At 38.4% G+C, this 14,150-nt stretch overlaps 1 protein-coding gene across 3 annotated transcripts; it reads right to left on the bottom strand.

Annotated features, from left to right (window-relative positions):
* Positions 1-3,724: 3,724 nt before the first annotated feature.
* LOC131164518 (uncharacterized) lies at positions 3,725-6,649 on the bottom strand. 3 transcript variants are annotated; one of them, XR_009139279.1, is made up of 3 exons: positions 5,981-6,643; positions 4,170-4,258; positions 3,725-4,090 (listed from the first exon to the last, which is right to left on the bottom strand). XR_009139279.1 is itself a non-coding variant. In XM_058121779.1 (3 exons), the coding sequence occupies exons 1-3, from the start codon at positions 6,385-6,387 to the stop codon at positions 4,076-4,078; spliced, it is 507 nt and encodes a 168-aa protein (XP_057977762.1). In that variant the 5' UTR covers positions 6,388-6,649; the 3' UTR covers positions 3,725-4,075. The 3 variants fall into 3 exon arrangements, 2 of the variants coding, with proteins under 2 accessions (XP_057977762.1, XP_057977763.1); XM_058121779.1 differs by having other exon boundaries at positions 5,985-6,649; XM_058121780.1 differs by having other exon boundaries at positions 3,725-4,258; positions 5,981-6,649.
* Positions 6,650-14,150: the final 7,501 nt, after the last annotated feature.

Genomic DNA, 14,150 nt, shown 5'->3' with positions numbered 1-14,150 from the left:
AGGAAATCCGGTGTTATAAATGCGGTAAAAAAGGGCATGTGAAACCGGAGTGCTCGGATTGGAAGAAGGAAAATGCTAATAAGCATAAGGAGATTTATAAATTTGTGAATGTTGTTCAAGAAGAGGATTCAGCAGATGGTGATTTTCTATCAGTTTCAACGAAGTTGGATAATCTATCGGACTCTTGGATACTAGACTCAGCATGTTCTTATCACATGACTCCAAACAAGAAGTGGTTCAGCACTTACAGGTTAGTAAATTTTGCATCAGTTCTTATGGGTAATGATGTTTTTTACAAGATCGTTGGCATAGGAAATGTAAAGATAAAAATGTTTGATGGTATTATAAGAACATTGTGTAATGTAAAACATATACCTGAGTTGAGAAAGAGTTTGATATCTCTTAGCACTTTGGATTGTAATGACTTTAATTACAAGTACAAAGGTGAAGTATTGACAGTATGGAAAGGTAATATGACTATGATGAAAAGGCAGAAGTTAGATGGGAATATTTACACATTGTAGGGAACTACCGTTGTAGGTGGAGTTGCAGCCATGGATGCTAAATCAAATGAAACTATCTTGTGGCATATGCGTCTTGGGTATATAAGAGAACATGGCATGAAAGAACTACACAAGAGAAAATTGTTGAAAGGTTTAAAATCATGTCAGTTGGAATTCTACATATTTTGTGTTCTTGGAAAACAGAACAGGGCAAAATTCATTGGAAGAATAAAGTTCATGCTTTAACATGCATTTCATGCATTGCATAAAGTAAATATACACTGTATACACATTGTATCGTTCAACATGCATACATCCTCACATTCTAGATCACCGTTGGCAACATGCATACATATAGTCATAGAACCATACATTCATATTTATTATATTGAATAGGTTTTTTTTTTTAAAAAAAAATAATTCTTTTGCATCCTTGTTTGAGTCATCCTTATTTTGAGAATACTTGAAACTAGGGCAATGGACCCCAGGCACAGAATAACATGCCTTGAAACTAGGGCAATTGACCCTAGACACAGAATGAAATGCTTTGAAACACCACTTTGAGATGAGAGAACAGGTCTTCGAACCCCAAAATATGTCTTCAACATTCAAATGATCTTTTCTAAAATTTTCCCCATTTTCTATAGTATTCAGGTTTGTCCTGGTACGAGTTGTCATTACTATAGTATTCGGGTTCGTCCCGATACGAGTTGTCACTTGCTATAGTATTTGAGTTCGTCCTGGTACGAGTTTGTCATTTTCTATAGTACTCAAGTTCGTCCTGGTACAAGTTGTCATTAGCTATAGTACTTAGGTTCGTCTTGGTAGAAGTTGTCCTTTGCTATAGCACTTAGGTTCCTCCCAGTGCAAGTTTGTCATTTGCTATGGTACTCGGGTTTATCCCAGTATGAGTCATCATTTGCTATAGTACTCAGGTTCATCCCAGTACAAGTCCTCATTTACTAAAGTACTCGGGTTCATCCCGGTACAAGTTGTCATTTGCTATAGTACTCAGGTTCGTCCTGGTACAAGTCATCATTTGCTACAATATTCAGGTTCGTCCTGATACAAGTTTATCATTTGCTATTGTACTCAAGTTCATCTTGGTACGAGTCATCATTTGTTATAATACTCGGGTTCATCCCGGTACGAGTTGTCATTTGCTATAGTACTCAGAATCGTCCTAGTACGAGTCATCATTTGCTATAGTGTTTGGGTTCGTCCCGGTATGAGTTGTCATTTGCTATAGTATTCAGGTTCGTCTTGGTACGAGTCATCATTTGTTATAGTACTCGGGTTCTTCCTGGTACAAGTTGTCATTTACTATAGTACTCAGGTTTATCCTGGTACGAGTCATCATTTTCTATAGTATTCGGGTCCGTCCAGGTACGAGTTGTCATTTTCTATAATACTCAGGTTTATCCCGGTACGAGTCATCATTTGCTATAGTACTTGGGTTCGTCCCGATACAAGTTGTTATTTGCTATAGTACTCAAGTTCGTCCTGGTACGGGTTGTCATTGCTATAGTATTCGGGTTCGTCCTGGTACGAGTTGTCATTTGCTATAGTACTCGCGTTCATCCCAATATGAGTCATCATTTGCTATAGGTTTCAGGTTCATCCCAGTACGAGTCATCATTTGCTATAGTACTCATGTTCGTCCGGGTGCAAGTTGTCTTTACTATAGCACTTGGGTTCCTCCCAGTGCAAGTTTGTCATTTGCTATAGTACTCAGGTTTGTCCTGGTACGAGTTGTCATTTGCTATAGTATTCTAGTTTACCTCAGTACGAGTTTGTCATTTGCTATAGTACTCAGGTCCGCCCTAGTATGAGTCATCATTTTCTATGGTACTAAGGTTCATCTCAATACAAGTTGTTATTTTCTATAGTACTCAGGTTTGTCTTGGTACGAGTCATCATTTGCTATAGTACTCAGGTTCATCTCGGTACGAGTTGTCATTTGCTATAGTACTCAGGTTCGTCCTCGTACGAGTCATCATTTGCTATAGTATTTAGGTTCGTCCTAGTACAAGTTTATCATTTTCTATAGTACTCAGGTTCGTTCTGGTACGAGTCATCATTTGCTATAGTACTCGAATTCATCCTGGTGTGAGTTGTCATTTGCTATAGTATTCAGGTTTGTCCTGATATGAGTCATCATTTGCTATAGTATTTGGGTTCGTCCCGGTATGAGTTGTCATTTGTTACAATACTCGGGTTTATCCCAGTACGAGTCATTATTTGCTATAGTACTCGGGTTCGACCCAGTACGAGTTTGTCATTTGCTCTAGTATTCGGGTTCGTCTTGGTATAAGTTGTCATTTGCTATAGTACCCAGTTTCGTCCCGGTACGAGTTGTCATTTGCTATAGTACTCAGGTTAATCCTGGTACGAGTCATTCACTATGGTATTTGGATTATCCCAATACGAGTCATCATGTTCTCAAATCCAATACATCATAAAATTCACCCGTCTAATCATTCCTAGCCAAAAATAAAAATAAAAATAAAAACCTAATGATCAATGTGCTCTAACTTGGTAAAAATTGGTATCTTTTTATCTTTATAACCATGTTACTTTAAAAATAATAGAGGAGCAGTATCCGCAGTTATTTTTAAGCAACAGTGCCTATAAAGAGAGACAACTGTGGACACCTTAATTTTATCAAACCAATTTCTGAATACCCAACGAAATAAGAGTTCACCTGAAGTCCTAAAGCAAAATTAAGGCCTTAATTCCCTGATCAAATCCTTTTTATTTCAAGTAATCAAGCCCCTAAAATGTCAAAAAAAAAAAAAAAAATTTGATTTAAAGTTGAGTCTTGTGAACATTCAAGTCCACGTCTTACGTTTAGTCCTTATTGATTTTATAGGCTAGGCTTTAAAGTCCTTTAATTTCAAAATCAATGTTTTTCATAATAAGCCAAAATCCTGTTCTCAATTTTAAGTTTCAATTTCAAAACCCAAAAATTAGTTTAGTTATTCGAGCCCTTTAAGTTTCCATAAGTCCGGGAATTTACAAACTCGGTATTGAACTTCAAAATCTTAAACTATTTTTGGAAATTGGGTCTTTATTTTAGGACAGGCCTTGTCCGTTATTAAAGTCATACTTATTGGGTTGTTTGGTCAAAATTAGTCAATCCTGAAGACACATTTATTACTCAAGTCTATTAAGCAAAAAGTCAAAATTAAGTCAAAATTGGTCTATTGGGTCAAAATTGAAAAACCACACGCACTTTATTAAAGAAGAGAAGTGGAGCACATGCCTCCAGTGTGGTGTAGGTGCACGTGCACGTGCAGGTGAAGTCCACTGTACATGTAGGAGTTTACAACGCACAAAAATAAATGACATACATACTTAAGAAGGATGATACAAGAAATAAGAAATTCAGAGATACATGGAAATAAAAAGTGTAAGAAGTTGCAGGAAAGGGGAATCGGGGGCACATCAGCATAATACAGAAAAATAAAAACAAATAAAATAATACAAAATACAAAAGAAAAAAGCAAATCTCTATTTCCCCCACCCCCGGGCTGCCACCTGGAGGTTCCCAAAAGCCCTCCATCCCTGTGCTACCATCTGGAGTCCTGTGCACAGAAGAGAGAAAAAGGAAAGTTGGTTAGCCACAGAAAAGGACAATGCAAAAAAAAAAAAAAAGAAAGATACCATGCCCTCCAATCCAGGCTTGCCAAGTTGGAGCAAGCCTGAAAGCCCTCCATTCCTCATCTGCCACCTGGATTTTCCCCTCAACTCACCTGCACAGGAAAGAAAAGCAAAATAAGTTAAGCAATAGAATTTCAAAAATAACAAAGAAAATGAAACAGGAATCATATTTCCTGACAGTCGGTTACTAGGGAATTGCGTGAGAGTAATCCACGCTGGAAGAAATTTTGGCGCCAATGGCACCCCTAGGACTCCCTATAAATAGGGAGTCCCATTACTGTAGCAAGACACCAGGGGAAAGCTTAGAAAAATTTTGCAAAAATTAGGAGGAGAGACATGGGGTGAGAGCTTAGAAATACCTGGCCAAATTGAGAGAAGAATTGGAGAGGGAGGGTTTCTACAGAATTTGAGAGAAAAAAAAATCAGAAAGAGTTTGGGGGGAAGAGAGTTAGCAGTACCCTGTTAAATTGAGAGCTTTAGAGTTGAGAAAGCTCTTATTTACAGAGCAGCATTCATAGGAAAAGGTGCGGACAGATCAAAAGAGAGGTACTCCTTAGTGCCTTCCTGTTCAAAACCCAAAGCAGGAGTTCAGGGACTCCCATCCAGAAACCCCCCACTCAGACGTTCAAATTCACACATAGACAGATACAAGGAAAAAGAGAAGAAGATCAGAGGAGTGAGAGTCTGCAAGTAAACCCCTTAACCCCTCCCTAAGTAAAAAATGTGAAGTACGTGATCTGTGACTGCAAGTACACCCCCTCTTCTCTCAGGTCTTGAAGCTGAGTCCAAACCTATACCCGAATTGAATCCATCTGCCCGAACCCGAACTTAGGCTCAAACCTTCAAAGCGTTTCATGCTCCCCAAGCCTTAGCCATGCTACCCGAGTCTATGACCCAAACCCGAACTCAGGTTTTAATTCCCTGAACCATTCAACGGTTCAGACCCGAGCCCCAGACCCGTGTTCGAATTCGGTTTTGAACTACCCGAGCCAAAAATCTCCAAGCTCACATCCTTTAAAAATTGGCTAGGCCCATTTTCAAAAACTAAACCAACCACTTCCTTTTCTAAAACACCCCTGGCCCAGTTCCATTTCTAACCCAAGCCCATTTAAAAAATTAACCGAGCAAGCCTGTTTATCTTTTATAACCAAAGCCCATTTTGGTCCGTGGCCTAGTTCATCTTTCAATTTAACCCTCGGCCCATTTTTAAAACCCCAAGCTCGGTTCAATTTGAATTAAAAGCCCATCAATTTTGAAATACCCCAGCCCAAAGTCTATTTTAGAATCTCACTCCAGACCTATTTTAAAAGTTAACCAACCCGTTTCAAATTAACTTGAAGCCCATTCACATTTTTTTAAACACTCAGCCCATTTTTCAAACACTCCCAGGTCCATTTGAAAACTCAGACCAAGCCCACTGAGCCCACTAGACCTCACGTGTGTCCATCCACATGTTCCTCACCCCATCGGACTCACCCAGAGTGGCGTGACCCGCCGAGTCAACTCACACGAGTCAACTCATTACTACTCACCTGATCAAAGACGAGTCGACTCGTCTTCATCTTCAACCTTCCCCAGGACACTCGAAATCCTAAATCCCAACCTGAACCTTAGTAAATTTGGGACCCTAGAGAGCACACATGAACACTGAGACACGAGTAAGTACACTAATCTTCGTTTTAACATAAATCCATAACAGATATGAACACAATCCGGCATCCCAATCCCAAAGTCCCGAAAGCAGAAGGCAAAAAGTTGAATAAAACATAAATAAAAATAAAGAAAATGGAAATGCTCATCTTTTGAAAGTTCACCCACTCAGACGGATCTTAGGCCTAGGAACCCTCAGTTTGGGTCTGCAATCTTCCTTGAGAACTCGGTTTGAATTTAAACCACGAACTTCAGCTTCTTGGAACAAGGGAGTAACCATGCTATGCATTTGGATTTCGGCCATTGTTGGGAAAAATGGAGGCATCTGTTGGTCCAGATCTTGAAGTTTTGAGAGTTTCAAAGCGTTTTGTGAAAGGCGTGAGCTGGAAGCTAAAGGAGAATAACTACAAGAGATATAAGAGAGGGAGGCATGAGCTCCGGCACGGGGCCACGTTCGTAGGATAAGAGAGTAAAGAGGTGAGTTGGAATACTGCCAGAGCATTTCAGATCCATGGAGGCCGCGACCGGTGTCACCGCTGATGATACTAACTACTTGCAAGGCGTGGTGCATCGCCTCTAAGCGTCAATGTCGGAGACGAAGGTCTGGAGTGTCCAGAGTTTGGGTGATAGGGTGAGAGGGCGATGTGTGATGTGCGAAGAATGCGAGCCGCTTGGTATCGATTTCTGGACAGGAGCTCAAATTTTAACCTGCTTCGGCCGAGAGTTCATGGTGTTGTAAGGCAAAGAGAGGAGATGGAGTTGGGTCTTCCGTGGCAGCAAAGAAACCCTAGGAGAAAGAGGGCAATCCCGCGTGTGAGAGAAGAGTACAAAATGAGTAGAAGCAAAAAAATGGGGTTTAAATAGTTTAGGTTTCGGGACCACGGTTTTATGACACGTGGTGTCACCTCGTCCATACATGGTCAGTGAGGCATGGCTCGCTGACATTCGTCCGATCACCCCTCCCCATGAACGGCCACGATCCATTCTCGCCATCAATCTGTGTCTACCCTCATCACGGATTCGCCGCGCGACACGTGGCATTCTAGTCTTGACCAAGACCTTAAAACGGTTGACCCATATTGGACTGGTTCTCCTCTGAACCGGTTAGTGCAAAATCGGTTTAGTATTTTTTTTTTATATATTTAAATATTTAAATAAATCCCCAAAAATCAATAAAATTCATAAAAATTCATAAAAGACACATAAAAATCTAGCAAAATCTTCAGAAAAATTCAAAAAAATCTTAAAGCTTTGAAAGTGATTTGCACTTGAAAATTTTTAAAGAAAATATAATAAAGTCCAAGAATCTCCAAAGCTTTTTTTTTTTTGAAAAAAAAAAAAATATTTTTGCACTCATAAAAATTTCACCAAAAAAAATTCCAAAAATATGTTTTAAATTTCAAGTTATTTTTACTATGAAACAAAGTCCTTAAATTGTGACAAAAATTCTAGACAACTCCAAAATATTTTCCAAGATTCAACTTTCACGATTTTTGTTTCAATTTCATTTTGTGCTATTTTGAAGTTTGGAAAATCACAAAAAATATTTTCACACTCAGAAAAAATCACAAAAATGCTTTCAAAATCCCAAAAGCTATTTTCTTCCTAAATATGCCCAAAACCTCCCGGGATATTATTCCTCATACTCAGAAAATTCTATAAAGATTTCAAAAATCTGAGAGAGTATTTTGTACTCTATTTTCTTGATTTTCCCCCTGATGATTGCAACAAAGGGCATAGACTCTTCAGAGTAGTGGATTGCCCCAGTTGTGAGGGAATACTTATATAGTATTTTATTTTGTACATTTCTTCACACTTTTTGAAATGGAGTAATTTTCCAAGGCTTATTAAATTTATTTTGAGATAGTTTTCGATTAATCTGGTACCATTCATAAGAACGGGCGCGTAGGGGATGCTAATACCTTCCCCTCGTGTAACCGTACTCTCGAGCCCGACTCTGGTAACGCAGACCAATTCTACCCCTAACGAGGTAGCAATCAAGTGTTCTAACCGCATTTCAAAAGGTTGGTGACGACTCTATCACACATTGTTTTTTCAAAAAAAAATAATTTTCAAAATACACATCCCTTTTTCTTGGTTCATAGTCGCACCCATTTTTTCCAGAGTGGTTCTCTGGCCGGGTCCTGGACGTCGCAACAACAGCTATGGCTTTATTTGATACAAGGGTGACTCATTCTTTTATCTCCTAAGAGTTTGTTAAATTTTATGGGTTAGGAATACAGCAATTGGGTGTCAATTTGTCAGTGGCTACGCCAACAAGGGCTATGGGGATATGTGGTAATGTACTTAGTAACTGTATGCATTTAGGGGAGGATTTTATTAGCTGATCTAGTGGTCTTGGACGTGCATGGGTTTAAGGTGATATTGGGTATGGACTGGCTAGCTGCTCACTATGCCAGTATAGATTGTCATCAGAGGGAGGTAGTGTTTAGATTTCCAGGGGAACAAGAGTATGTTTGTGCGGTCTTGTGTGCATACCCCACCACAATTTTTATCCACCATTCAAGTGAGGCAATTGCTACTAGAGTGTTGTTAGGGTTATGTGGCCTATGTAAAGGCAGTACCAGAAAGAGAATTGAGGATAAAGGATATCTTTGTAGTGAGGGATTTTCTTGATGTTTTCCCCGAGGATTTTCCGGGACTACGACCTGATCGTGAGGTAAAGTTTTCTATTGAACTAGTACTGGGGACAACATCAATTTTGAAAGCGTCGTATAGAATGGTACTAATAAAATTAAAGGAATTGAAGGACCAATTGTAGGAATTGTTAGACAAGGGATTTATTCGGCCTAGTGTGTCACCCTAGGGAGCGCCAATATTATTTATAAAAAAGAAAGAAGGGTCAATAAGAATATGCATTGACTACCGAGAAATTAGTAAAGTGACTATCAAGAATAAATACCCGCTTCCTTGCATCGATGATTTGTTTGATCATCTATATGGTACATAGATTTTCTCGAAGATATATCTAAGGTTTGAGTATCATCAGGTAAAATTCAGGGTGGAAGATGTTCTGAAGACGACATTTAGAACATGGTATGGCCATTATGAATTTTTGGTTATGCCGTTTGGATTAACAAATGCTCCTGCAGTGTTTATGGTCCTGATGAACAGGGTCTTTCACCAGTATTTAGATCAGTTTTTGGTAATGTTTATCGATGATATACTGGTGTATTCAAAGAGCCTAGAGGAGCATAAGGAACATATGAGGATAGTACTTCAGGTACTAAGGGATAGGAAACTATTTGCAAAATTCAAGAAGTGCGAGTTCTAGCTAGAGCAGGTTATCTTCCGTGGACATATGATCTCCAGGGGTGGTATCTTAATGGATTCGAGTAAGATTGAGGCAGTAGTAGATTGGGTACGATCGAAAAATGTGTAGGAAATCAGAAGTTTCCTGGGATTAGTTGGGTGCTATCGCAGGTTTGTTGATGATTTTTCTAAATTGTCGGATCCTTTGACGAGATTGACCAAGAAATGGGTAAAATTTGAGTGGTCTGATGAATGTGAGCAAAGCTTCCAAGAGCTGAAGCAGTGGCTCATTACTGCATTTGTGTTGACGATTCCTTCAGGTGAAGAGGGTTTCGTGATTTACAATGATGCATCACATAAAGAGCTCAACTGTGTTTTGATGCAGTAAGGGAGAGTTATAGTATATGTCTCACGATAGTTGAAAGAATATGAGAAGAATTACCTTATCCATGATCTGGAGTTAGTAGCAATGGTATATGCACTAAAGATTTGGAAACACTATCTTTACGGGGGTAGGTGTGAGATTTTTACTTATCACAAGAGTTTGAAATACTTTTTCACATTGAAAGAATTGAACATGAGGTTGAGGAGGTGGTTAGAGCTGACAAAATATTATGACTGCACCATCAATTACCACCCAAGAAAGGCTAATGTTGTGGCTGATGTCTTGAGTCGAAAATCAGTGGATGCATCAAAATCTGCAGTGTATATCCAGCATCCAATTCTTATGGATATGGAGAGATTGGGGATAAAATTCGTAAATGGTGATCATCAAACATTTATTGGCAATCTGGTATTGTAACCGACTCTACAGGAAAGAATTAAAGCGACACAGAAGAGTGATGTAGAACTAGTAGAACTTATAGAGAAAGTACAGGATGGTCTGGAGGAGGATTTCGATATCTCAAATGATGGGGCCTTGAGGTTTCGTACTAGGTCTTGAGATTAAGAAAGTAATTCTGGAGGAAGCACAACGATCCTTGTATACAGTACATCTTGGTCGCACTAAAATGTACAGGGGTCTTCGGGAATCTTTTCGGTGGAGCGAAATGAAAAAAGTGATTATTGAGTTTGTAGCACAGTGTTTGACATGCCAGTAGGTGAAAGTTGAGCATCAGAGACCAGCGGGGTCATTGCAGCCGCTGTATATTCCTGAGTGGAAATGGGAGCATATAGCGATGGCTTTTGTCACTAGGTTACTACCGGCACTACATGGACAGGGCGCCATTTGGGTAGTAGTAGATCGACTTACGAAGACTACCCATTTTTTGTCTATTAGAGTTAACTACTCCTTAAACCAATTGGAAGAGTTATAAATTCAGCAGATAGTAAGAATGCACGGCATGCCAGTATCCATAGTTTTAGATTGAGATCTATGGTTTACATCCCGTTTCTAGAGATGTTTGCAGGGGGCCATGGGTTCTTAATTGTCGTTCTACATAGTATTTCATCCTCAGTCAGAAAAATAGACGAAGATGATGATACAAATATTGGAGGATATGCTACGCGTATGTGTGCTAGACTTTGGATGCAATTAGTTACGATTTATTCCATTGGTCGAGTTTGCGTGTAATAACAGCTATCAAACCAGGATTGGGATGGCACCATTTAAGGCATTATATGGTAGGAAAAGTCAATCCCCATTGTACTGAGATGAGATTGGGGAGAGATAGATATTGAGGCCAGAGCTGATACAGTAGACTCAGGATAAAGTCAGACTCATCAGGGACAAGATCAGAATAGTGCAGAGTCGATAGAAGAGTTATGTAGATACTCGCCGACAAGAGTTAGAGTTTGATGTTAGAGATCACGTATTTCTAAGGGTGGCACCGTTAAAAGGAGTTATGAGATTTGGGAGGAAGGGTAAACTGAGCCCTAGGTATATTGGACCATTCTAGATTCTTGAAAGAGTGGATCCAGTTGCCTACAGGTTGGCGTTACCACCAGCTTTGACTAGAATTCACAATGTATTTCACGTTTCTATGTTGAGGAAATACATCTTCGATCCCTCCCATGTGATTAGATTTGAGGCACTAGAGTTCAATGACGCTTTGTCTTATGAAGAAGCGCTAGTGCATATTTTGGATTGGAAAGAATAGGAATTGCGTACGAAAAACATATCGTTAGTAAAGTTTTGTTGTGTAATCACGCAGTAAAGGAAGCTTCTTGGGAATTAGAGGAGCAGATGCGCCAGAGATACCCACAACTGTTTAGTGGGAACCAGGGTTAAGTTATGTAATTGAATTTGTATAGCATAAGTAGTGTTTTTGGTTTTAATAGTTTTGGGGAGAATTTTCTTTCAATGGTTGTAATCTCCCAGAACCCCTTATGTAAGCACGGTATTCCTCCGCCATAAGTGAGGGTAATTAATAAAATGTTGGTGTTTTCTTTAAGAATGGGAAAGTGGTAAATGACAAATTTTGAGGACGAAATTTTATAAGGAGGGGAGAATGTAGAGACCCGAAAAAATAAATAATAAAATAAAATAAGGAAAAGTGATTTTTTTCCAAAAAAGGGAGAAAACAAGCAACAGTTTTCTAGAAGAGCAAGAAAATCGGCGACAGTTTAGGGTTTTTTCGTAAATCGGTAAGTGGGTAAATAGTGAAAACTAGGCTGGTTAAATAGAAAACCAGTGATAGTTTTCTGAGATCTGGAGAAGATCGGCAACTATTTTCTCTGCAGTGAGTCCTATATGGAATCCCGTGGATCATTTTCTTTAAGCAAACAAAAAAAATCCCTCTCTCTCTCTAAAAGACCTACGGTTCTCTCTCCCTTCTTACTACGATTCCGACTTCATTTTAGCTCGAATTAACAATCAGGAACCATCACGGGGTTCTTAGGAAGATTCTCTACAACATACGCGGAGCAGATTTTCAAGTTGGGGTTCTGGGGCACCATCCCAAAACCAGGGCAAGTGGTGTATTTTAGGGTTTTTAAGTTAATTTAGAGTATGTGAATGTAGGAAATGTTAAATGGAGATTATTATAGGATTTGTGTTGAATAATTTGGGGTAAATGTGAATTTTAGGTTTTTAGGCCACGAACACCGAAGGGCGTAAAAAATTGGGTGTTTAGTGGAATCTCAGTAAGTTAGGTAAGGAGAATAAATTATAGCGGTCATTTTATGGAAATTATGGGTTGAGAAATATGTGAAAATAGGGTATGTTATTTTACCTAAAATTTATTATGATAATGTTAGCCTTAGAGGTTACGTAAGCTCAATTGCATTGTTTTGATGATAACAACCCATTAGTGGTTCTAGGTAAGTTTATCTTTACATATCAAGCCATGATTAGTATAAATATAAATGTAAAGATTAAGTAAATTAATAATAGGTTAGACATCATCAAAAAGGGGGAGAATGTTAGCCTTCGTGGCTACACCATCATTGTTTAATGTGTTTTGATGATATTAACCTGCATGTTGTTCCTAGTGTTTTCCTATCTTTGCAGATCATGTTTAGTACATGTACTTGTACATGAATTATTGGATCGAAGGCAAAGATCAGACCGAGTAGACATCAAGAAGGAAAGATCAAATGGACACATACTCGGAATGATCCAAGCACAACCAAAGAAAGCTTAAGTGTATAAATTAATTGTAATAAGGGTTGTGTAAGTGAGTGCGTATTATAACTCTTGCGATGTGTATCTTGCATGATTTCTGTGTAAGAGTTGAGCCATTGCATAAGCATAGTAGGACACATGAGTTTATAGGATTGCACTAAAGACATAAACACAAACTCACCTTTCATAGCTTTCTAAGTTAAAATAAGAGTTTGTCAAATGAATCCTAAAACTCAAATATGTTTTCAAAGGGACAAATTTTTAACATCCTAGTTTTAAGAACATTTTTATACTTAGTCCCGATTATATTAAAACAAGTTTAATGTCCTAAAGGTTCAAAGAAAGTCGATTATATTTACAAAAGGACATACTAAGCATATAAAATATCAAAATGGGTTTTCAAACGTGTTTTATTAATTAAAATATCTTATATTCAAAAGGAAACTCATTTGGACAAGTTTTAATCTTCATTAGACTTAATATATTTCATATAATTTTGTCCAAGAATGATTTGAGTTATTAAAACACTTTTTGACAAGGAAAAACAAAGTAATCGTTACTGCCGTAGTGCAGTCTTGAGTCCTAAATATCTTATGGTATTTTAGGTATAACTTTTTCTAAAAAAGTTCAAATGGGACGATCTTAGTGTCCTTGGAAAGCTAAGACAAAATTCCACAACTTTCATTTTGGTGACTTTTTCTGATTCAGGGACCTCGTCGACGAATTTTGGGCAGAAGTGCCCCAACGGGCGGAAAACAGCTAGTTGGCCAAATAAAGTATTTTTTCTTCCCCCCAATGGCTAGTTAACGGCTCCTAAGGTTCTTGGGCTATAAATACAAGCTCTTAGACTTGTATTAATATGGTTTTGAGCATTGTTGATCATATTTGTGAAAATTTTCATTTTTATCCAAAACCTAAGTACTTTGCACTTTACATTTTAGTTATTCTTCACAAGTGCTCAATCCTCTCCTGCTCACTTATCTTGTAAGATTCATTCCTTGAGAGAATAGAGTGAGGATTTGGTTATATTTCATATTGGCTCATTTAAGGAGCATTAAATTGTATTTCCAATCTCTTGTAAGGTTCTTTGTGAACCATTGTTGTAAGGTTCTTTGTGAATCGAAGCGAAGGCTCTTGGTGAGTGCGGTAGGGGTTCGTTCCCAAGTGTAGGGATTTGTTCTTGAGTTGTAAGGCTTCTCCACCGGTGAAGGAGTATCTTTAGTGGATTGTGGAATCCTTGACTTGGTGCTAAGGCGTGGACGTATGCTTGGTGCCGAACGACGTAAAAATACCAATGTTGTTCTTTCTCTCCCTTACACTCTTTATTTTATATCTTGTGCATGATTTATATTTATATTGCGATATAATTTCTTGTATCTTACCAAGAGCTTTTATTTTATAGAAAAATATGTATTCTGCAAAAAGAGTCTATTCACCCTCCCTCTAAATTATATACTTCGGGCTGGGACTCCCAACAATATAAATATCAAATAAAA

The sequence above is a fragment of the Malania oleifera genome, chromosome 9 (assembly GCF_029873635.1).
Source record: "Malania oleifera isolate guangnan ecotype guangnan chromosome 9, ASM2987363v1, whole genome shotgun sequence".
In the NCBI taxonomy this organism is placed as follows: domain Eukaryota; kingdom Viridiplantae; phylum Streptophyta; class Magnoliopsida; order Santalales; family Ximeniaceae; genus Malania; species Malania oleifera.
The sequence above is the reverse complement of the archived record's forward strand: the minus strand, read 5'-3'. Positions and strand labels throughout refer to the sequence as shown.

What these genes read in the sequence shown, in the direction of transcription:
- LOC131164518 (XM_058121779.1), bottom strand. Translation starts at nt 6,387, where the DNA reads ATGCACCACGCCTTGCAAGTAGTTAGTATCATCAGCGGTGACACCGGT. An exon ending in TAGGCCTAAGATCCGTCTGA is followed by an intron (nt 4,259 to 5,984) that starts GTGGGTGAACTT and finishes TTTCCTGTGCAG; the next exon opens with GTGAGTTGAGGGGAAAATCC.